Source organism: Entelurus aequoreus, linkage group LG09, assembly GCF_033978785.1.
Source record: "Entelurus aequoreus isolate RoL-2023_Sb linkage group LG09, RoL_Eaeq_v1.1, whole genome shotgun sequence".
In the NCBI taxonomy this organism is placed as follows: domain Eukaryota; kingdom Metazoa; phylum Chordata; class Actinopteri; order Syngnathiformes; family Syngnathidae; genus Entelurus; species Entelurus aequoreus.
The window spans coordinates 21,085,451-21,111,824 of NC_084739.1; the positions used below are offsets into that span (position 1 = coordinate 21,085,451).

A 26,374-nucleotide genomic window follows, 5' to 3' on the forward strand; every position below is an offset into this window, starting at 1 on the left:
AACTGGTCTCATCATGCCGACACAGAAGCAAGGCGCTATTGTGCAACAATGGCCACACCCTCATGTAATGTACCCTATATATACATGTAACAGCCGCAGTATATTCCGCTCTACCGGTATTAAACACTGTATAACGGATAAACCACAGAAACCTTGACTATATATATATATATAAAAGGGACAAAGGATGAGGCTTTCAGAAATTCTGATCAATGTTATAAATGTGATGAGGAGGACAATCTTCTCCCTTTTAAATGGCATAAGTCCAAGGTGTTAAAAGGCATTGTTCTGTACACTTGCACTATTGCACTACTGAAGCGTGAAATCTCAACGGTGTGCTTTCGCTTTTAAACTGTAATAGAAAAGCCAGTCTTCCCATGGTGTACAGCCTTGAAACAGATGTCCTCTTCAGTGTTAAATAAAGTAGTGTAAGCTAAAAGCTGAGACCCCACAAATGGTTTGCTTTTAAGCATCATCCTGTCCAATATGTTCACCTCAACTCCTTCAATTTGTCTATTTATGCCCCCCAAACTCAGTCATGCTAGATGTGTTGGCCTTACCTGTTGCACTGCACCTTAGTTGGAAGCATCAAAGCAGTGGCCAGAGGCAGACCAAGTTTTGATGTTAACATGCCTTTGGCGGGTGCAGACCATCAGCTTGATCCTATGATCCGTACACTCAACCACTGATCCTGAGATCCAACTATTGCCTCTGTACAAGCTGTGGTTTAGAGAGCTGGCTCAGTCGGTGCCATTCATTTGCTGTCTACAAAGCAAACTCGCCCTGATTATGAAAGTCAACTTTTAACCCCTTAACGAAACAGTCTATGGAATGACATTGGAACCTCAAAGGTTTGGGGATACTTGCAAAATAATGACAGTAGCACAAAATTGCGCGATATCCTGTCGGTGGTTCAAACTTTCTATAGACAAGATGCTAAAATCGACAAAATGAAATACAGTTAATATTGAATCCAAATTAAAATGGCATACATTTCCTGCACAGGTACATGGCAAAAGTATAAGACGCTGTATTATTACCATCATGGCATTTTATTTTTGGAAAAAAACCACATCAGTAAAACATATTATCAACCTTACAACTTCAACTGGGATTTTAACCCAGTGCATACTGGTTTGCAAGATAAGCACTATTCCACTGTGCCATAAGAAGCTACGCATAGCACATGTTCTGCGTTTAGGGCAGGTCGGCCCTGATTAACCTACACTATAGGTAACAAACTTCCCGTCCAGCGAGTCAAAGAGGTATTTTTTCAGGCTCACTGGTTCATCCATCTATCCATCTATTTTATACAGATTGTCCCTTTCTAGGTCGCGTGAGGAGGGGGGCTGGAGCCCAACCCATTTGCACTCGGGCGGAAAGCGGGGCACACCCCAGACAAGTCGCTACCCCTCACTGGTTCATACAAAAATCTATGTGAATCCGGCTCTAATTGCAAATTTCAGCAAATGAGAACATCAACTAACACTGTCAATATCAGCCCACAAACATCTTCTGTCATTCATGCATTAGCAGTATTAATAGGATGCAGTGCGTTGACTATTCTTCTGAAGAGTACCGTGTTACCACCAAAACTAGCATTAATTGAATTACGACTAAAGTTGAGCCGTGTCCGTACGAAATATCCCATTAAAGATGCATCACAACCCAGTCAAGAGTGATAAATGTGACGAGGCATGCTTAGATGGGCCACGCCTGCTGGATTTTGTATTTGTCTACATTGGCGTCCCTGCTGAAGTTACAAACCTCGCTGGTTCTGATGTTTTTGTGTGCATACGAAATATTGTAGCTTTTGCCCGGAAGTTTCCAGGATGACGAGGAGGCGGTTGATCAACAATCATTGTATTAAAACGAGCAACCACAGCGTGCACACAAAGCGGCTACTGTTGCCCATATTACCCCCATTTTATCCAGTCTTCATTGGCTTCCAGTTAAGTTCCGCATTGAGTTTAAACTTTTAGTCCTGACATTCCGTGCATTGCATGGTGGGGGCCCCTCAGTACATCACTGACTTGCTATGCCCCTACTCTCCAGGGCTCGGCCTCCAGTCTTCAGGCCAGGGTCTTCTAAAGATCCCCAAAACTAATTTTAAAACCCGTAGAGACCTGGCATTCCAGTCTATAGCTCCCAGACTCTGGAACAATTTGCACCAGTCCCTCCGTGATCTTGACTGTGTTGAAATGTTTACGAAACATTTGAAAACTTCTCTTTTTAGTAAAGCTTTTAGTTTTGCACCTTTTAACTATCAATTTTAATGCACTTTGTATCCTTTTTATGATGTTGCCCCTGTTGTTTTAATTTAATTGTTGTTTTACTTCACCTACACTACCGCTCAAAAGTTTGGGGTCACCCAAACAATTTTGTGGAACAGCCTTCATTTCTAAGAACAAGAATAGAGTGTCGCGTTTCAGATGAAAGTTCTCTTTTTCTGGCCATTTTGAGCGTTTCATTGACCCCACAAATGTGATGCTCCAGAAACTCAATCTGCTCAAAGGAAGGTCAGTTTTGTAGCTTCTGTAAGGAGCTAAACTGTTTTCAGATGTGTGAACATGATTGCACAAGGGTTTTCTAATCATCAATTAGCCTTCTGAGCCAGAGAGCAAACACATTGTACCATTAGAACACTGGAGTGATAGTTGCTGGAAATGGGCCTCTATACACCTATGTAGATATTGCACCAAAAACCAGACATTTGCAGCTGGAATAGTCATTTACCACATTAGCAATGTATAGAGTGTATTTCTTTAAAGTTAAGACTAGTTTAAAGTTATCTTCATTGAAAAATAAGGACATTTCAATGTGACCCCAAACTTTTGAACGGTAGTGTATGTTTTGTACAGCGCTTTGTGATTTTATCTGTGAAAAGCGTGTTATAAATAAAATGGACTTACTTACTTACTTACTACTACCCAACCCCCCTCTGTTTTTCCGATGCATTTACAAACTCTCCGACGGTCGCAAAATAGAGCTCATATTTTTTTGGAAATGCACATTTCCTCATGACCAGTCTTTAAAAGAGTGTCAGATAACACCTCTGTATCGTTAAAACCAGCACACACTTGCACGAGGTCCGGGAAACTACTTACATGTTTTTGTTAATCGGTCGTGCGTGTTATACGTGAATCAATCTTGTTCGACCCGTGATATAAAGTGTACTTTGAACTGCGGCCCCCTGTGTGATCGAGTTTGACACCCCTGCTCCTATTTTGTGTTTTGAAATTCAACACAGCTTGTAACGGCAGTCCGAAAGCCGAAGCAAACCAAACGTCTATAATTCTTCTTATGATCTCATAATCTAAAACTTAAGGTGATTAAAGTTCAAAGTTAAAGTTAAAGTACCACCGATAATCACACACACACACTAGGTGTGGTGAAATTACCCCCTGCATTGCAGCAGTGAGCAGAATCATTTTGGTGAATTAACCCCCAATTCCAACCCTTGATACCGAGTGCCAAGCAGGGAGGAAATAGGTCCCATTTTTATAATCTTTAGTATTTAAAATCCCCCCCCAAGGTTTCTCATTGTCATCCCTTTGGGTTGAGTTTTTTTCTTGCCCTGATGTGGGATCTGAGCCGAGGATGTCGTTGTGGCTTGTGCAGCCCTTTGAGACACTCGTGATTTAGGGCTATATAAGTAAACATTGATTGATTGATTGATTGAAAAGGTGCAAAATTTCGCTAAAATATTGTCTTGGTTGGAACCCATAAATTCATGTTTACATTGTTTCTTATGTAGAAATTTGCTTCAATATACAAACTTTTTTTAATTTACGAATCCTGTTTAAGAATCAGTTAAATTCGTAAATTGAGCTCCCATCCAAGTACTAACCAGGCTACAGACCCTGCTTAGCTTCCGAGATCGGACGTGCTCAGGGTAGTTAAAGGGAGTCTTGGATTTTCACATTAAAAGACCCGTCCCTAATAGTTTCATTGCCAAATGATTTGGATGTAGGTTATCTCCTCAAGTTCACTTTGCAGTCTTCCGTTCAGTCATTACATTCCCTTCATCTCTGGGAACAGGACGCTAGCAGTTACTTGAGAGACTGATATCAGACAACTTTTTTTTTTTCCACGAACAATTTAAAAAAATAATTACTTTCATTATTTAATATCGCCGTGTATTGTCTGCTGCCAGGACTAGACATGAGTTGTCTAACCTACTGTATGTCTCTGCTGCTCACATTTCCATGTTCTGCTCTCCAAAGTAAAAAAAACAAAAACAACTTTGAGCCAATCGCATAACGTCCTCTGCAGTTCGAGGAGGAAGTTGCCATCTGTCAGCCTGTCGATGCAAAATTAAATTGCTCAAGAAACAAAAACCTTTTTTTTTTGCCGGCGCGTGTGTGTAAAATTAGAAAGTTAAAACAAAACGCTTTTTGTCCTTCAAATCTTGACTAATAAAGAGTCGGAATTAAAACAAAGCATGCATTTGCTCGTCTCATTCTCAAGAAACAAAACATCTTAGTATTTTCATGTGTTTTTTTTTTTGTTTTTTTTTATGAATCTGGGTTTAACATATTGAGGGAACAATTGTTGCAGCAGTGTGTCTTGAGGATCCAAAAATAAAATCACACCATCTGGGGTTTAGAACAAGCTTAAAGACAAAATAATTGCCTGCCTTGGGAGCATTTCTTGCATCGTTTGCATGCTTGATGTCTAACCCGCGAATAAAATATATTTCTTTAATCTGATATTTAGGGGTTATGGCTGCTTATAGCTGACAATACGGCAGGTGAGATCGCTTTTGCAGAGGTGCAAAACCTGCTTACGGGCTGTTTGCTGTGTAATGATTTGCACAACTCTCGCCGTCCTGCGTTAACATTTCGGTTTGGAATCAGCAAGCTGCAAAAAGTGACACAACACCCACATTTTTGCTTTGAAAGTCTGGAAGTGTAATGTCGCTCTTACACTTGGCTGCTGTCTGAGGCATTAATTAACATCTTCACACGGAAAAGTTTGCCAATATATGCTAAATTTACATATAATTTACATAAGCAACATGATTTATGATATAAGCCCCACACTGTTCGTGTGCTCAGTGTTTCATCTAATGTCTTTATCGCTAATTATTTCTCATTGATTTGATTTCCTTTTATGACTCAGCGTAGTTGATTATTGCCCAATTTATGTAATGGGCGCAGCAAAGGGGGGTATTGATCAGGCTTGACACCTTCTCTGTGCCCGCAGTGCACGGTGTATGGGAGGAGTGGTCGCCGTGGAGTCTGTGCTCGTTCACGTGTGGCCGGGGTCACCGCACTAGGACTAGGATGTGTGCGCCCCCACAGCACGGAGGCCGGGCCTGCGACGGACCTGAGACACAGACTAAGCTTTGCAACATAGCCCTATGCCCAGGTATCATCTACCTATAGGAAGTTGCCCTTCTTAGCTCTTCATCATTTATTATCCCGAAGAAGTAATAGGTCCAGTTGGGAATATTCATCCTTTTTCAGCACCTAGCCAAAAATAGAGATTATGCCGTGGGGCCCCAAATGTTGCTGTCCTATGTGAAAACTTTGTACAGTGGTACCTTGCTTTTCATTTGTTATCCAGTCCAAAATTTCAGAAAAAAAATATGTATTGTGATGTATATGTTCCAGACACCCATTTTATTGAAAACATATATACTTATACTTGCAGCAAATGATGCAAACTACATAAATGACAAAAAAAAACATTTAACTTGACATATAACTTGATTAAACACTGCGATGAGTGGAGCGGTACCTTCGTTCCTTCCCTAGGGGTACAAAAACCAATGTACCACTGTACGTCATGCATGTTTCCATTTGTTTTTAAAGGGGACCTATAATGATTTGAATCTACATTTGCAACACTTTGTTGGGGTCTAGATCAGGGGTTCTTAACCTTTTTGACCTCAGAGCCCGTCGTTTCTACCGCAGAGGGGCCCGGGGCCCACTCAAATATTGACACCGGATTAAAAATCTTACTCTTGATTCAATAAATATATCTTACCAACTTAAAGGGGAACTGCGTTTGTTTTGGAATTTGTTTCAGAATCATTATGAAAGACATGACAACGGGTGGATTTTTTAAAAATGCATTCTAAATATTAAATAAGCCAATCAGCTCCACTATTTCGCCCATAAAGTCCAATAAATAACCATTCAAAAAGCACCAACAACACCCCATCTACATAATGAATATTAACCGAGTATTAGTTATATTGTTATTATTAGCGCTAATGCAGAAAAACTATTTAAAGCGGCGGCGTGATCACTTCCGTGTGTGCCTATGTTTACATCATCGAGGGGTCTGCTGCTTCCTCGCTTCCTTGCTCCCTGGAAGTTTATTCTCCCTCATAAATCATGCATCTCACCTGGACAGTAGATGGCTGAGAGATATAATCCAACAAGTTAGGAAACTTTGACAGCCATTTAGGACCTGGAATTGGCGAGAAAGACACGCAAAGCGCTTGTACCCCGCCCCCCGCCCCCCGCCCCACGGTTATTACCATTATTCTGTAACAACATCTGTCAGAAAAGGAGTAATTCGTTATAGGTCCCCTTTAAATATAATAACCTGCTAAAATGTTGCTTTTTTTTTTAAACATCCCATAAATGATATATTAGATGTACAGGATCTCACAAAAGTGAGAACACCCTTAACATTTCAGCATACATTTTTATTGCATTGAAACTTCTGAAGAGACAATACTATATAAGCTTGAATGTACTTGAGAATATTATATATAGTGCTATGTTTTGTCCAAGTTTCGTTTCTATTGTCTCTTAAGAATACACGATAGAATTGTTGCTGAAATGTGAGGGATGCAATCACTTCTGTGAGATAATGTATTTAGTATCTATATATGTTGCATGTGTACTGTGTTGTACATGTGCGCAATGTTTAAGCTGACTTGCGAAATAGTCTTACCCAAAGATCACATAGACGTTTGTGTGAATAATAAGAGTGCTTTCCTGTAACAAAAGGATACTTAAAAGCAGTAAAACCTTCAAGCAAAATATATAAACACACCCTTAAATTATAATTTTCTATTAAATCAGTGTGATTCATTGTTTAAAGCTTAATTGTCAGTTGTCTGCTCAAAACACGTTCATTAATCAAGGTTGCCTGCACTTGGTTTATTAAAACAAACAAGGCTGATTCTTGTCTTGACAACATTGCGAGTTGTTTGTCTTCAAAACTAACAGAACGAAGATGTACATTTGAAGGATATTCCTGGCAAAAAGAAAATGGAGGCGTGGAAAAATTATTATTAGAACATGTTTTAATTGGTTGATTAGGGAAAAACTTGTTATAATACGCGGTAAGTCTGATGTTAAAAAGTACCAGGTTGTCATGGCATGTGTGATTTGTCTGACTGCTTGACAATTAATTGCGCATTGCATTTTACACATAGAATCAGCAACCCAATTAAAACCGAACTAGACCCAGTTGTGGGTCCAGAACTCAGGTTTGGGGAAAGGCGAGGGTGAGGTCCATTACAATGACAAAAAATGAGACAGACGATTAATATAAAAATGCTAAGAATAGAAGCAGTTGTGTCGCGTAATCACACTGCATTCAACCAGAACAAAGCTGAGTCGATGCAATTTAGCAATTGTAAAAAAAAAATCATGGAGTGTCAATAATACACACTAAAAAATATTGGGTTAAAAAATAACCCAATGTTAACCCAACTGCCGGTTCAGATAAAAGGACAAACTCCCAATTTGAGTTATTTTAACTCAACATTTTGGGTTAATGTTTTCAACCCGGCTTTTGCGTGGAATTATTTAACCAAAACGTTGAGTTATGATAACTTCATGTTGGGTTATTCCCAACCAAACTATAGGGTTGAATTACTTAACCCAAAAGTTGAGTTATGCTAACTCAATGTTGGTTGATTCATAGCCCAACTATTGGGTTGAATTTATTTAACGGAAAAGCTGAGTTATGCTCACTACAATGTTGGGTTGTTCCAAACCCAACTATTGGGTTGCGCAATTTAGCGCTCCTTGACCCAACAGTTGATTAAAAATGATAAATGTTACTCCTGGTTTGTCCTACTCCTTCCCAACTACTGCTCAAAATAATTTGTATTCCATTAAAATATACTCAAAAGCAAGATATGACAGACTTTTTTTTTTTCAAGAATTGCCGTGTATGGTCATAGTAGTTCTATACAGCCTGCTCAAATATGTTCATGTACATAAAATATGTGATTGTAAATAATATTAATGAGATTAATCCTTAAAAAAAATTCCCTTCAAGAAAAAAGTACCTTTTTAATAATAAAAAAAAAAGCCTTTTACCCAAAAATGCGTTACTCATTGAAAAACAACCCAAAAATGGTTCATAGTTTTGAAAACCCAGGAATTTAGTTAAACTAATACCCTTACAACCCAAAAAATGGATTGGTCTTCATAAAAATAACTCCAAAATTTAACCCAACACTCGCAACTCATAAATTGGGTTATCAAAATAACCCAGCATTTTTTTAGTGTGTATCGTCCCACAGACAAAGTCATTTACTACAGTGAGCGTGCATTGAACCTTGGACATCCCTCTAGTCCCTCAATTCGCATCCATGCTGGCTATACGTTGTTCTATCCCACTAAATCTCCTTCTATTTGTGTCTGCTCTGTTTTTATTTTGATTTCAACCTCCATCACTTGCGACGGGCTTGTTGTGTTGTGGCCGGTGCCTCAGTGGATGGACAGTGGCAAGAGTGGAGCTCTTGGAGTGATTGCTCAGTGACCTGTGCTAACGGCACTCAGCAAAGGACCAGGCAGTGTTCGGCGGCCGCGCACGGGGGATCGGAGTGTCGCGGTCACTGGGCAGAAAGCAGAGAGTGCCATAATCCTGACTGCACAGGTAAAACGCCAGAGCCCTTTTAATTCCATAGCCTGCTTGGATGTCTAAATGTGAAAGGCTGAATTGAAGGCCATATGCATTATAATTATTATAATCCTTTTTAGCAGAGATTTAGGGAGGAAATCATTGGCTAAATTGTGATTGGATATTTTACCAAAGATAACAAAAGCGAGTACTCCCCCTCACATTTCAGCAACCATTTTTATGACAGCATATTTTCTCAAAAAAATAAATAGAAAATAAACGTAGCTACTTAAAGGAGTCATGTATAGCAGATAATTGTCTAAACAGCTGTCTTGTGTACAAATCTGCATGAAAACCATTTGTATTGTTGCATGAGTGCTGGGGGGCGCTGCGGTTCAGGAAGGAAACATGTAATCCAACATGTACTGTGACATTCTGAAGGAGAGTAGTGTCCTTCAAAACATCTTTGAGCTCCAACTTTCCTTCGTGGTCATTTTGGTGAATCCCATCCCCAAGAGGACGGTTGATAACAACATTCCTCGCTTCCTTGCTCCCTGTAAGTTTATTGTAGATCGTAAATCATGCCTCTCAACTGAAAAGTAGATGGCTACGGATATAATCTGACAAGTTGGGACACTTTGACAGCCATTTAGGACCTGGAACTGGCCAGAAAGACACAAGGACAGTAATTCTCCCACTGTAAGATACACCCAAGTTTTACGTCTATACATTTAATGCCTTGAAAAGCTATTATAAAATGATTGATATAATGTGAGAGGTGTATGAACCTTTATTCGATACGGTTTTTATTCAAATTCCAATTCAGATTGGTTTCATTTGAACATATATACAGTATATCTTTACAACATGTCCAAAAAGGAATAGGAAATCCTACCCATTTTCCATTTCATATCAAGTACTTACACATGTTTTCGCTCCCTGTACTTTATGTACACATTTCAAACATTTCACACATTACACTCAGTGTAGTGTTAATACAACAGTTGTCTTCATAACTAGGTAAGTCACTTATGATAAGATAAATAGTATTTTTTTTTTCCTCCTCAAGTATTCTTCTCTGTACTTTTGTAAACACTTGTAGTTTAAAAAGTTTCTTAAAGCGGATCATGTTAGTATGTTGTTTCACTTCCTTACTTAATCAATTCCATAATTGCATTCCACATACTGATATGCTAAAAGTATTTAGTGTTGTGCGTGCATACAAATATTTTAGGTTACATTTTTCTCAAAAGTTGAATTTCTCTTCTTCCGTTGAGAATAATTGTTGTACACTCTTGGGTAGCAGGTTATAGTTTGCTTTGTGCATAATTTGAATAAATTGATACATTGAATTTTAATATTCTTGAATCAATAAATAAAGGGTTTGTATGTTCTCTATATCCAGCATTGTGTATTATACTAATTGTCCTTTTTGTAACACGGTTAGGGAATTTAATGTACTTTTGTAGCTATTTCCCCATATTTCTGCACAATAGGTTAGCTATGGTGACACCAGCGAACAGTAGAGAATATGGAGTGATTGTACATAACAATCTCTATTTTTATTGTTTTAAATGTATATCTTTTTTATTTTAATATTTTTGAATGTGTAACTCCAATATTAATTTAGATTGTTCATCATTTTCATTATGTAAAGGAGGGTAAACAAACCATTAGATCAAGCGTTACAAAAGCAAACTTTTCTCCTATAAGGATAAGCGTGATAGAATAGTTAACATTTTTTGCTATTATATCACAACAAAGATGACAGATATTTGTCAGAGTTAGCAGCAGAAATACCAAATACACTCTCAATCACCACTGTTTTATATGACATGTTTATACAAAGCATCACCTTTTGTATTAACATCAAACAAATGAATTGACTTACACAGGCTTGACCTGCATGCATTAATCATTAGCCATGTGTTTAAAATGTATTGTTTATTATTGAAGGTCGTCTGCATCTGCTTTATTAAAACTAAATAACAGTCAGTTCTCTTCTTGATGCTGTTGTGGCACTTAAATGTGCAAAGGAGCATTTAAAATGTCAGAAAGCAAGGGTATCAAAATTTAGTGTTGGTCTATTAATACCGTGTGGCAGAAATAAACTGTTTTTGGGGTTACATTTCCGGAAATGTAAATACAAGGGGGCTGGACTTCACTATCTCTTCACTCCCTTCACTGTCAGCCTTATATTGTATAATCCCGTGAACCACCGTCCTCTACAGTAGACATTTGATTTTGGTTTATTTAGTTCATCAAAGTTACATGAGTGCTCTGCTGTTTTTAGCTGTATTTAAAGATCATCTCTATGACAGCACCTTAGTGTTTTTAAGAATCTGTTTTAAACTGAGCCCGCAGGCCACCAGTTGAATAGTCCAAATGATAAAAAAAGAGAGGACCTAAAATGGAACCTTGAGGAACACAGCTAGTATTATGTAAGAAGTTGAACAAATGACTACTGACCGCATCTGAAGTAAACAAGCTACAGCAACACTTTAGTTAAGTGCTTCTCAATTATTGTCTGTTACGTCCCCAAGAGAAAGAGGAAAACATGTTGCGCACCACTTTTCTATGAAATTGTTATAAGTACATCTCTGCATAGCATTGTATCCAAAACATATAGCTCAACTTACAACAAAAATAACTTAATTACCATTGTTTTAGTCTGTAAAAGGAAAGATTTAAAGTGCGTCACTTTGCCTGAAATAAAAAAATGTAATCCTTGTTTAAACGACAAAACATTTTGAAAATGTTTTTTTTTATTACTACAAGCCTGTTAGGCTTGTAGGGATGAAATAGCATCTAACGTATAATCCGCTCTACCCCGGTATTGAGCGCTGTATAACGGATAAACCGCAGAAACCTCAACTATACAGTATATATATATATATATATATATATATATATATATATATATATATATATATATATATATATATATATATATATATATATATATATATATATATATATATATGTGTGTGTTAGGGCTGTGAATCTTTGGGTGTCCCACGATTAGATTCAATATCGATTCTTGGGGTCAGGATTCTATTCAAAATAAAATAAAAATTCAATTCAACACGATTCTCGATTCAAAAACGATTTTTTCCCGATTCAAAACGATTCTCTATTCATTCAATACATAGGATTTCAGCAGGATCTACCCCAGTCTGCTGACATGCAAGCAGAGTAGTAGATTTTTGTAAAAAGCTTTTATAATTGTAAAGGACAATGTTTTATCAATAATGTTTGCAATAATTTAAAATTGTTTTAACTATTAAATGAACCAAAAATATGACTTATTTTATCTTTGTGAAAATATTGGACACAGTGTGTTGTCAAGCTTATGAGATGTTAAAGTTAAAGTTAAAGTTAAAGTACCAATGATTGTCACACACACACTAGGTGTGGTGAAATTTGTCCTCTGCATTTGACCCATCCCCTTGGGGAGCAGTGGGCAGCAGCGGCGCCGCGCCCGGGAATCATTTTGGTGATTTAACCCCCAATTCCAACCCTTGATGCTGAGTGCCAAGCAGGGAGGTAATGGGTCCCATTTTTATAGTCTTTGGTATGACTCGGCTGGGATTTGAACTCCAACCTACCGATCTCAGGGCGGACACTCTAACCACTAGGTGATGCAAGTGTAAGCCACTGTGGCACTATTGTTCTTTTTTTTTTTTTTGTAAATGTCTAATGGTAATGTCAATGAGGAATTTTTAATCACTGCTATGTTGAAATTGTAACTAATATTGATACTGTTATTGATAATATTCATTTTTGTTTCACTACTTTTGGTTTGTTCTGTGTCGTGTTTGTGTCTTCTCTCAATTGCTGTTTATTGCAGTTATGAGTGTTGCTGGGTCGGGTTTGGTTTTGGAATTGGATTGCATTGTTATGGTATTGCTGTGTATTGTTTTGTTGGATTGATTAATTAAAAAAAATTTAAAAAATAAAATAAAAAATCGATTTTTTAAAAATGAGAATCGATTCTGAATCGCACAACGTGAGAATCGCGATTCGAGTTCGAATAGATTTTTTCCCACACCCCTAATATATATATATATATATATATATACATATACTGTATATACAACACATTTATACCTACATAACAAACATGAATAAAAACATGTTGTTTTTCTTTATCAGAATGAAGAAGTCAGGCTCAATGAGCACATTTTGTAGTGTACAGCTTTTCCAAGTGGGTTTTGAGGTATGACACTACATGATAGAGATAAAGCTTGTTCCTCGGGGTCACACAGGCCTGACCCACCCGCACCACCATATGAGAAGTGCTGCCTTAGTTGCATAAATCCCAATACTAAAGAAATGTTTAACTGCCAAAAAGGAGAGGACTTAAAGGGGCGCGTTGAGGAACGCCTCAGTTATGTAAATGACAAGTTTGGACTCCGGTGTTCAATGTTTGCTAGTGTAACTGATGGGGTTCAGGCGCTGCTTTTCTCCACATGAGAGACATGTGTGCTAACTACCGAGCTAAACGCAGGGGCTATCAACCTGATAGCCAGCACTGTTCCTGAGATTCCATTAGGGGCTGTTCTGTTTTTTTTCTCTAATGCATGAGGAAAAAACCTTTAGAGTGAGAATCATAGCTGTTCTTTAAGAAAATAGGAATAATGTTCGAGACCATGCTCTACCAATTGGATTTGTACAATCCATTTTGGCTTTCACAGAATTCAGGGTTAGCAGTCCATCTTGTCCGTCAACGCCATCGATGCATTAGAGGCTCAACGATGTCAGCTTAGTGGCCTCCATCAAGCCTTGTCTCATCATACCGAGGCCCTCTAATAATCTCCTGATGTATTTTTAATTTGTTTGCTGCTGCTCCAACCTAAAAACATTTTTTTTTTTCTGTTTTACTGTGAAAATCTAATTTTGTTCTGAAAAACTGTTACAAAACCTCTAAATCATGACAAATCCACAAAAGCAAGAGTAATGACAGGCCTCTCAAAATGTGTCTTTTATTCCAATCGGTGTGATAATTGGCCGGGAAATGTTGTTATTGACTTCACGCGGGGATCATGTTTTTTTTTTTATGTGAGTATTCAATGAGCGCTACCTTTTTAGCCATTTAAATGTATCAAGAGGTGAGTAATCAAAAGCTTTTGGGACAACACTGAAAAACTGGTTCTTTGTGAAAAGTAATTACACCTCCAAGGCCAAACAAACATATTTTTCTTGTATATTCAAACAGCGTTGAATACCTTCATATATACCAACTCCATGATACGCGTAAATGTTGCCATTAAGATACAATTAAATATTTGCAGAATAACAACCTTTGCAGAAGCATAGAAAGCCAGTAGTGACTTTCTTTCAGCAATATCTGCTTTGAAAAAAAAAAACATTAACATGAGGTTTCTGAACTGAAGTTTAGGGACTTGATCAGTGCCTCCCCTGATCTACATGACTTAGTTCTGTTTCACGTTTTGAAGCAGAAGAGAAATTATTTATTCGTAGGAGAATTGTTCTGTATGTGCCTTCTGCTTCTTTAGACTCGGGCATGGGAATTACTACATTGCTGAAGGGTAGCGTTGTTTTGTCTAATGTGCAGTTTAATATTCTTCATTACAAAGGCATAAAAGCTGCTGCTGGTTATAGCAACTTTTGAAATGATTGCGCTTCAACGTTGGCCGCATGAGGTGAATAATCACTATTTGCAGAGCCGCTTCGATAGCTATAAAATGCGCGCATCCTGCTAAGCGCTCCAAGTTATTTTGTTTAAGTCTGGATTTCTTCTGCAAACTTAAACTAACAACATTACAATATGACAGCATTTATTTCCTAGAAAAACATATTTAAAAAAATATTTAGATAGATATATATAAAAATATCTGATCAAGCTGGGTCGTCTTATATTCTTGTTTTACATTTAAAGTGGTATTCATCAACAAGAGTTGTTTTTTGTTGCAGCAAACGGCCAGTGGAACCCTTGGGGTCCCTGGAGTGGCTGCTCCAAGTCCTGTGATGGTGGATGGCAGAGGCGAACTCGGGTGTGTCAGGGAGCGGCGACGACCGGGCATCAGTGTGATGGCAACAAGGAAGAAGTCAGGAAGTGCAGCGACCAACGCTGTCCAGGTGAGCTAAAATACTTTAAAACAAGGGTGTTCAAACCATGGCCCGCAGGCGGGTTGCCAGCGAGACAGTACATGTTCAATGATCATTTTGACCTAAGCAGTGTATCCATATCATATGTAAATATCCACTGGTGTAATTGCTGCAATTGTTTCCCCCTCTGGAGATCATCTCAAGTGACACTGCCATTAATAGTAATTCTGAGGAAATGCAGTACATCATGTAACTATATGACCCAATCCAAACAACCTACCCTAGTCACCGTGCAGAAAAAAACAAAATCAACTAGCACAAAAAATCAACAAACATGGTCACACATAACATAAACTTCTCATTGAACTGTGTGGATATTATAAAAATCCATCCAATCAACATAAAAACAATCAAAATGACACCCCTTTAAATCCATTACAAGAGATGATGGGAAAAAGCAAAACACTCTCCCCACACTTATGACAATTTTAAGGAGTTGTCAAAGAAATAAACAAGGTAGAAGTTGAACTTTCACATACTCTTAATAACTAATTATAATAATTAATAATTATATATTAACATGTGTATATATATATATATATATATATATATATATATATATATATATATATATATATATATATATATATATATATATATACAGTATATATGTGTATATATATATATATATATATATATATATATATATATATATATATATATATATGTGTGTATATATATACTGTATATATATATATATATTTATATATTCATATATATATATATATATATATATATATATATATATATATATATATATATATATATATATATATATATATATATATATATATATATATATATATATATATAGTCGAGGTTTCTGTGGTTTAACCGTTATACAGTTCTCAATACCGGGGTAGAGCAGAATATACGTTAGGTCAGGAAAAAACACAGAGGCCATCCCGACAAGCCTGTTTTGCAGGTTTCCCTGCTCTTCAGGGGATTTTTATTTTTTTTAATTTAAAAACCCCTTGAAGAGCAGGGAAACCTGCGAAACAGGCTTGTAGGGATGAAATAGCCTCTGTTTTTTTTCCGACCTAATGTGTGTATATATATATATATATATATATATATATATGTTACTTTGCATGCAGTACAAATGCGGCCCCCCTGTCAAAAAGTTTGGACACCCATGCTTTAGAATATTTCTTTTAAAATGAATCTTCACTTTGTTGGTAATTGTGCCCAACATCCACAATTCCTATGTTATTCTAGACAAGAACACGTTTTCCCCTTTTTTGTGCAGTCTAAATATTGAAAAACTGCTAGTACGAGGCGGCTAACCATGCAAGTAATAGGATTCATCTATTCCACCTATAAAACCCTCTGGAAAAAAAACATCCAACAAAGCTCCATTTACATGCTGCGACCTGCATATTAACGAAGCGATATGATTCTTGTAAGAGCTAACACTTTTCTGGCACTCACACTGCTCCTCCGAACACTGGCGAGTAGCTAGCTATTATAGATAGCTTGAGTTGCAAATAAGGTTGATTGCGACCCGCCATAAATTAAAGTAGAAGAAGGAGCTTGAGCTGCTTCCGCTGCTGTATTTTCTTTGAGTTAAGAATTGTTGATGGTAGATTATGAATCGTGCATCTCACCTGTGTAGTAGAAGGTTGTGGCAACAAGCCAGGAAGTTCGGTCAACTTTGAAAATCCACACGCTACCATCTTGATACTCTATGGCTCTCAACAATAGGAACACAACATTAAACTTGACAACATCGCTGAGACACATTTTTTATCTAAAGCTCAAGGAGAGCACAAGTGCTGAAAGATACAACAATCCCAACAGTTGGCATACAAGTGAGAGCGGACATTGTAAGTCACTGTCTTATGTTCTTGTTTGAATTGATGGTTACCGTTGCTATGTACTCTGTGAAATCAATGCACCTAGGATGATTACAGTAATGAATAAAATGAACAAGATACTGTAACTATTACATGTTATCGTAGATGTCCCTGTTACTAAAATACATACATACTCACAGCTTGTATATACAGTATAACAGTGTTGGAGGTTTTTGGATGGGTTCTAGAGGGATTTATAGGCGGAATAGATCATATCCCTATAACCTGCATTGTTAGCCGCCTCTTACTAACAGTTTTTTATATTTAGAATGTATAGACAAGGGAAATACATGTTCTTGTCTCGCATAGCGATCGTGAATAATGGTCAAAATCCCCATCCCTCCCCCCCCAAAAAAGTGCAGTTCCCCCTTGAAGATATTACACTGAAAATAATAGCATTCACATTATGAATTGCAGGTATCTCAATCAACGTTTTCGATAGATGCGCATTTGTGATTTCCATGTCTAATATCGGTTGGGTTGAGTTATGTTCTTTTATTGGTTTATTCCAAACTGCTCAAATTTCTAAAAGTTTGCAAATAAACATAATTTACAGTGAGGGGTGAATAATTACAACGCTTATTTGACAGTTCAAAAGTTGTAATTGTTGACAGGCCCTGACCTGTAAGTCTAGTTTGAGCCACAGGAGGCGCCAGTGAGACATGGAGGCATCTAGTCTGCGCTACAATCAGACAAAGTAGAAAGTTAGACAAAACTGGCTGCACCTAACCCAGCGGTCGGCAACCCAAAATATTGGACCAAAAATACAAATAAAAAAATCTGTCTGGAGCCGCAAAAAATTAAAAGTCTTATATAAGTGTTATCATATATTAGCTATATTAGCTGTATTAGCCTACTATCAAAGGCTGACGCAAATCTGCGTTGACAGAAATGTTGAAATGTAATATTTATTCTACACATTTTTACAACATTGGAAAACTTTAGTAAAATGGTGGCTGCTCAAAGGGTGTGATAACTCCTGAAAATTACTGGTTTAGAATGGCCAAAAGTATAGATGTGTGTGTCTAACTTAAAGGAAACGGCAGGATGTCTTCTTCTAATTGATTTATTACAATATTTGCGAGCTGGGTAACATTTGCTGTGGTCTGGAACAACATGGCACAAAATCCATCAGAAATTCAGCCAATATTACATACAGATAATGTGTCATGAGACATGCAAATATAAATTAAATACACAGAGGACATAAGTAAAATAAATTAAATGAGGCATAATGACGCAATATGTACATACAGCTAGCCTAAATAGCATGTTAGCATTGATTAGCTTGCAGTCATGCACTGACCAAATATGCCTGATTAGCACTCCAACAAGTCAATAACATCAACAAAGCTCACCTTTGTGCATTCACACACAGCATAAAAAGTTTGGTGGACAAAATGAGACAAAGAAGAAGTGGCATAAAACACGTCTTTCAGTGGCAGCATCGGAGAAAGTAGTACATGTAAACAAACAAAATGGTGAGTTCAAGGATTGCTGAAATTAGTAGGACAAAACGGTGCTCGCCAAATACTCTCATCAGTGAAGCATGTATAACATAATCAGTGGGATTTCTAACAATTAGGAAGGTTTGTGTCATGTTTGTTCTCCTACAGAAAATATATTAAAACATGGGGCTCGAGAGCCGCGGGTCGCTGACCCCCGACCTAACCAGTAGTGATGTGCGATACCACTGGTTTTCTTTTTGATCCGAGACCGAGTAAAATTCACCGATACCATATGCTAACATACCTAATATGTGTGTTAAAATTTTAAAAGTTGTGTATTTCAAATAATGACATGTCTGATAGCATAAAGAATACAAGACCAAGTTATTCATTTATTTTAAACACACGTGAAAAAAATATAGTTGATACGGTTTTTACAGGGGAAGAAGACGGCACAGACAGCAGGGACGTCGTTTAACTCTATATGTATTTATATACAACAATATGAAGTGTGAACTAACCCAAATATGTGTATGGTGTGCGACTATGTGTGGGAAATAAATGTTGAGTGTTACCAGAAGTGTTGAGCGAGAGGGACAAGGCTGGCTCGGAGGTCCGTGAGCAGGCAGGAAGTCGGGGGCAATAGAGAGGCGTCAAAGTCCGTGTTCAGGTGGGAGTTCGATATCCAAATGGGGCAGCCAGAGAACCAGAGGGGAACACAGTGAGACGAGACACACAGCTCGTAACGCGGGAACGAAGGTATGCTGCTGGAAGACAACAAGGGGGTAGCGAGACCAATCAACACAAAGGGGGAGGAACACAGAGAGAGAGTATGCATATAGCTTGTAGAATTTCGGTACAGGAACAGGTAGCTATGTTCTGGCCCAGGATGCAGGTTCGCACTGGCTTAAGAAGGCAGGTCTTCTCATCAGCGACAGGTGCGTTGATTGCAGATGATTTAATGCAGCCTCTTGCTGTAGCCGGAGTGGAGCGCGCCTGGCGCACTCTTGGAGGTGCGCCCAGCGCAGCGCCCAGCGCAGCGCACAGATGAATGCACACTGGTGTGCGCCCGGGCCGTGACAATAGTCAAGCTAATAAAAGTGAAAAGTAGGACACAATCACACAAAGTAGACAAAAATAGTTTGTCAAACCATTAAAAAGGATTAAAATAAACATATTATTAGAACTATCATTGGCATAAAAACTAATGAACAATTCAGTTAAATTTCAGTTAAAATACTGAGCATGTAAATAACGGGCAACAAAAGCATCCAACATTGACACATTGCCTCCCTGACAGTTACAAAATGTCACATTTGTGTAAATTAAAGCAAGAGTATGCTAGAATGAGTGCAGAACAACAGTTTGTCCACATTGATAGATTGGTACTGCTCAACTTGGACTTCTTGTTTTTTTCTGTGCAATGGCAAGAAATGCTTGCATCATGCAGGAAATACTGGGGTGTGTTTTTTCATCGATATAAACACGGTTGTGTGACTTTGTATTTCAGCACCTTATGAGATTTGTCCCGAGGACTACGCCGTGTCAGTGGTGTGGCGACGTACACCTTCGGGAGAACTGGCCTTTAACAGATGTCCACCAAATGCCACAGGTAAAGACGAGCAATGTTGCTGTTTTATTTCTCTCTGGTTGTCCCCGATTAATTCCTAAGCCGTGCCGTGTCTACATAATCTCACCACAGGCCTCATGATAACAAGACCTGCACTGCAGTGTAGATAAAAAAAACCGGCAGACCTTTTTGTTCTACAAGTTTATTGCCTAATCCTTGCTAAATTTGCAAAACACAGTGACAGTAAAACTAAACCCGGTGCCAGAATTCGAGTGCCAAAGGAGAAAGTCCTCATTCCATCATCCCGATTCAAAGCACAGTGTAACTCTTGGCTGCACCTGTCAGATTTTTGCTCAGGCTGTGACTCATTGTATTGGATTGTTGCAGAGAAAAAAAAATACTGAAGTATATTTTTAGACACACACATTCTTAATCTTAATTGTGTGATAGATGAGACACCGCCACCTAGTATTGTGTATGAAATTTAAAGTAGAGATAGGATTTATGGCTCTTTGAAAGGAGCTTTTTAAAGCTTTTTTAAAGTTTTAGTTTAAAAAACAAACAAAAAAAAAAACAATCCAGAGTAGCAGTTATTAGATATGATGTGGATCAGAATAAGGTACATTTACATCTTTTTGGTGGGAATTATTCAATATATATATATATATATATATATATATATATATATATATATATATATATATATATATATATATATATATATATATATATATATATATATATATATATATATATATATATATATATAAACTATAGGACATATTAAAAATGTAAATACAAAACTGTGCTGCCCTACCTGGTGTGTGTATGCTTGAAATTAATTTAAGGGGAAATTGAAAAAAAAAATACAATATTTTGCAAAGGTTTGTTTATTCCAGCAATTTGATTTACAAGGTGAAACTAATATATATTATTTTGCCAACATCACATCCATAATATAAAGATGTATGCAAAATAGGCTATAAAGACACTATTTTAAGGGGTACTATTATACAAAATAGTATTATTGTTAGCATGGCATACAGTGAAATTACTTCAAGGGTATTAAAAACTTTTTAAAAATTTAAAATTTCGGAATTTTGATTTGTGAAAATGTTTTTTAGTTTACTTTAGTACCCACGCCGAATAGATTACCTTTAAATATGTTGTTTGCTAATTACGTTTTTTACATGTCACACTCCTTTTGTAAGATTTTGGACGATCTTATAGTATTTGAAATAAAAAGTATAACTGGGTGAAACATAGTACCCATCCAGCCATCCATTTTCTACCGCTTGTCCCTCTTGGGGTCGCGGGGATGCTGGAGCCTATCCCAGCTGCATTCAGGTGGAAGGCGGGCTACACCCTGGCCTTGTAGCATTATAAATCCTAGGTTGTGGCCTTCGAGTGCATTACTTAGCTGTGACCTGGGCAATTAAATGCACCCAATTATAATCCGCACCCACCTAATCTTTGGACTGATTTAATTTTGTACATATATTGGCCGCACAAGTCTATAAGTAACAGTTGTACACATTAAAACACAACATATTTCACGCAGGTGCTTGTGCTCTTTCACAAAATCAACAAAGGACGGTGCCTGTAATGCGACTTGCAGTAGTCTACCAGGAGAGTTCATTGAGCACGGTCTTCGTCTTTGTCCTCCCCCTGTGCGCTGAAATTGCTGAAGTGGTCTTCTTCAGTGTGCGGCGATCTTGGCTTGTTGGGGATCATTAGTGGTGATGGGTTTTCGTTCCGTGCAGCGGCTATTTCCTTTTTCGAGGGCCAGGTCGGTCGCCTTTGGCTTTGGGGCAGCGTTGTGTGCATTTTGTCGTGTTTTCTCCACGATGAGGGTGAGTCCATAACATGCCAAATGGCTAACTGAAAGATTGTGTGAGTGCATTTGATTCAGTGTGAACAATTTTGATTGGTCCATCTTGTCCTGTTTTGCAATTTATTTTGTCTGTTGTGACGAGGCAGAATTTGTTTTATAAAAAAAAGTAGCCTCTTATAGTTCAGTAAATATATTTTATTTTATTTGTTTGAGGTTTTTCATAATTCACACTCATTTTATAAGATTGTGTACAATCTTATTTTAATATATATTTTTTGCTGGGTAAAACATAATAAATATAATGTCAGCATTAAAGATCCATAACTTTGGAGTGCATTACTTAGCTGTGACCAGATGAGGCGCTGTTGATTCTCAACTCGGAGAAAAATGAAAGAATTTGACATTTGGTTTTTACTTTTCCTCGCAACTACTTTATGAAATGTAGTCAAATGTCCATCTCTATCACAAAATATATTTTTTTGACCTGCATTTAGATAATCTTATCATGAAAGCTTTACTATTTTTGTCAATTTGATAAAAAAAAATTGCAACATCTTTGTGGTAGTCAATATAAAAGGACATAGCTCGGTTGGTAGAGTGGCCGTGCCAGCAACTTGAGGGTTCCAGGTTCGATCCCCGCTTCCACCATCCTAGTCACTGCCCTTGTGTCCTTGGGCAAGACACTTTACCCACCTGCTACCAGTGCCACCCACACTGGTTTAAATGTAACTTAGATATTGGGTTTCACTATGTAAAAGCGCTTTGAGTCACTAGAGAAAAGCGCTATATAAATATAATTCACTTCACTTCACAATTGAATACACAGGAGGTTTGTGTGTGACTATTACCTCAAATTTGGCGCATCACTTGACCTTAAATGCCCGTGTAATGGATGGACTGGTGCAATGATAAAAGGCTAAAACAAAGGGAGCAGACATATTTCATGCTTAAACTATGTTGGCACTTGAAAAAAGGCCATGATGGAGGATAGTTCAGGTCAGGTCAAGTTTGTTTGTAAAGCGATTAATCACAGTTTTGTAAAGGCCGCGTTGTGCAACAATGAACGGACTTGAACCTTTCCCACCTTTTTTGTTTTGTATTTTAAATGGAGGTCAAACTATGCAAAAGGACACCACAATTAGCCTTCTTCCTTCCCTCCAGGATAGTCAAACTGCTGATACGGATTTAACAAAGATGCAATATTGATCAGCACCGGCAACGCAACAAAGTGTGAGACGGGAATGTAGCGAGACAAGCCGCGGTGACGCGTCCAAATGTGTTAGGGGGCATCGTCGCTTACGCTGTCATCATCAAGGTCATCATGAGAACAGCAGCCGGCATCAGCGCCGCCTCACCCATCATGGGTGACAACCGCCACCAGGGGCGAGTCGAGGGGGGTCTGGCTTGGACCTGTGTGGATGCTGGTGCTGCAATGTGGAAAGACAGGTGGACTCAAGTGCAGGAGCTTCGCGACAAGAATGTCACTTTGTATTTGAACGAGGCAAAAGTGCATGAGTTTCATTTCAGCGGGAAGAGAAACGCATGCAGGATGACAGATACAAAGCCCGGCAACTAATAAAAGTGGAGCTCATCAGCTAACAAGAAACACATTCTTGATGACACAAATGCAAGGCAGCAGCTGAATGGACCAGAAGGACAAAGTTCCTAAATTGGAATGCGATTAAATTCCTGATACAACAAAATGTAATTCCTCCATCTTAGTTTAATCTGTCTGAGTCTCCTATATTCGCCCTGTGTGTGGTGTACGAGAGCAAATAACTTTTAACGGGGTCTGTAAAGTTAAAAAAAAACATGGGCAGTAACAGCTGTGGTGTTTTACAAACTCCTGATCTACAAACCTCAAAACCAGAGAAGTGGGCACGTTGTGTAAATCGTAAATAAAAACAAAATACAATGATTTGCAAATCCTTTTCAACCTATATTCAACTGAATAGACTGCAAAGACAAGATACTTAACGTTTGAACTGGAAATCTTTGTTATTTTTCGCAAATATTAGCTCATTTGGAATTTGATGGCTGCAACATGTTTAAAAAAAAGCTGGCACAAGTGGCAAAAAAAACTGAGAAAGTTGAGGAAGGCTCATCAAACACTTATTTGGAACATCCCACAGGTGAACAGGCTAATTGGGAACAGGTGGGTGCCATGATTGGGTATAAAAGCAGCTTCCATGAAATGCTCAGTCGTTCACAAACAAGGATGGGGCGAGGGTCTCCACTTTGTGTACAAATGCGTGAGCAAATTGTCAAACAGTTTAAGAACCACAATTCTCAGCTAGCTATTTCACCGTCTACGGTCTGTAATATCATCAAAAGGTTCAGAGAATCTGGAGAAATCACTGCACGTAAGCGATTAAATTACGGACCTCGGATACCTCAGGCGGTACTGCATCAAAAAGCGACATCAGTGTGTAAAGGATATCACCACATGGGCTCAGGAACACTTCAGAAAACCAATGTCAGTACCGTATTTTTCGGAGTATAAGTCGCTCCGGAGTATAAGTCGCACCGGCCGAAAATGCATAATAAAGAAGGAAAAAAACATATATAAGTCGCACTGAAGTATAAGTCGCATTTTTTGAGGAAATGTATTTGATAAAACCCAACACCAAGAATAGACATTTGAAAGGCAATTTAAAATAAATAAAGAATAGTGAACAACAGGCTGAATAAGTGTACGTTATATGACGCATAAATAACCAACTGTATGTTAACGTAACATATTATGGTAAGAGTCATTCAAATAACTATAACATATAGAACATGCTATACGTTTACCAAACAATCTGTCATTCCTATTCGCTAAATCCGATGAAATCTTATACGTCTAGTCTCTTACAAGAATGAGCTAAATAATATTATTTGATATTTTACGGTAATGTGTTAATAATTTCACACATAAGTCGCTCCTGAGTATAAGTCGCACCCCTGGCCAAACTATGAATTACGGTAACTACAGTTTGTCGCTACATCTGTAAGTGCAAGTTAAAACTCTACTAAGCAAAGCGAAAGCCATTTATCAACAACAGCCAGAAACGCCGCCGGCTTCGCTGGGCTCAAGCTCATCTAAGATGGACTGATGCAAAGTGGATAAATGTTCTGTGGTCTGACGAGTCCACATTTCAAATTGAAACTGTGGACATTGTGTCCTCCGGAACAAAGAAGAAAAGAACCATCCGGATTGTTATAGGTGCAAAGTTCAGAAGCCGGCATCTGTGATGTTATGGGGGTGTATTAGTGCCCAAGGCATGGGTAACTTACACATCTGTGAAGGCACATATATATATATATATATATATATATATATATATATATATATATATATATATATATATATATATATATATATATATATATATATATATATATATATATCAATTCCCAGTACCTGGAAATCAATTCTGGTACTCAAAAATAAAAACATTTTGTGCTTCTGTGTGTGTTAATAAGTGTCAGTTGTTTAATATTAAATCTCACTTTTAATATAATGTTAACAAATGAACTGATTGTAATGAGTCTGTTGTCCATTTGTTATATCTTTTATTTTTACATTTCTGAGTATCATTTGCAAGTATTATATAGTAGACTTTGCATGCAGTGGCAATTCCAAGACACATTAGACGGCAGTAGTGTATAGTCTATGGTGCGTTGTCTAGCTAGGAAGTAGTCTTTGCATATGAAGCTGAATTTATGTCTATTTTATGCTGTGCCCTACAAAGTGTTCATACTTTTAAGTATTGTATTTATTATAAACTAGATATTTGATCATTACATACCGGTAAATATTTGTTGTAGTTTTCATTTTCAAATTTCAAATTTGGGGCTGTTGAAATGCCCATGTAAATTTGCTGATTCTAATCAGGAGCATGTCTATGGGAAATTCAATGTCAATTCGCATCAAGCCAGTGCATTTTGGAAAAGTGGAACCGTACATTACAGTCAAGCATTTTCAATCAGGCATATTTGCTTTGTTGGCATGGACAATTGCAATATTTCCTAGAGGCTAGAGTGACTGTTTCTCAGCCAAGTGTTTGGGCAGGTGCTTAGTCTACAACAGGGCTAACGTCATGAGCAACAAAGGTATTGAATTATGACACTATTTGGTTACATGTGAATCGACACCCGGAAGCACCAACATAATTCGTCAATGCCTATAAAAGTATGAAATTCAGTACTAATCCCCAGCTTTTTTTCACGTGCCCTCCAAATATTTAATTCAATGAAATGATTAAAATGCCATGTAAAATTTGTTTCAAAATGTATGACTATTTGCAAGGTTATGTGAGACCATTTACGATACATTGTTAGCGCATGTATCCAAAAACTACGTAGCGCACACACAAAATGTTGTTCAGTTTCCTTTTTTGGTTTAGTTTTATGTTTAGTTTCACTGCACAAGGACCGAGGAAAAAAACCTGTGATATTGTCCATTATAGTCCATGTGCATCGGGTTCAAATTGGGCAGTAACCCATCAAATCCACCCAATGGAGCTATGGTAATAATCTATCAATCAATCAAAGTTTATTTATAAAACCCTGTAGAGGTTGCCCTCTAGTGGGTTCTTCGGACCACCACACACTGCCAGGAGAGCCCGGAATTCAGGGTATAACACTGTTTTATTTTTCATCAAATAGTGCAAGTCTTTTGCTTTACAGCAAACTGTCTTTCTCTCCTGCGTCCATTCAGCAGCAC

The 26,374-nt window shown here is 37.7% G+C and overlaps 1 protein-coding gene across 10 annotated transcripts in view; it reads left to right on the top strand.

Moving 5' to 3' along the window:
* Positions 1-26,374, top strand: part of adgrb3 (adhesion G protein-coupled receptor B3) — a 332,693-nt gene that overhangs the window by 155,881 nt on the left and 150,438 nt on the right. For 9 of the 10 annotated variants that reach the window (XM_062058299.1, XM_062058303.1, XM_062058301.1 and 6 more), the window contains 4 exons: positions 5,209-5,373; positions 8,695-8,859; positions 14,761-14,925; positions 19,770-19,871. In XM_062058299.1, coding sequence (XP_061914283.1) covers positions 5,209-5,373; positions 8,695-8,859; positions 14,761-14,925; positions 19,770-19,871 — 597 coding nt within the window. The remainder of the gene's footprint in view (positions 1-5,208; positions 5,374-8,694; positions 8,860-14,760; positions 14,926-19,769; positions 19,872-26,374) is intronic. The other variant, XM_062058306.1, reaches the window with a different exon arrangement.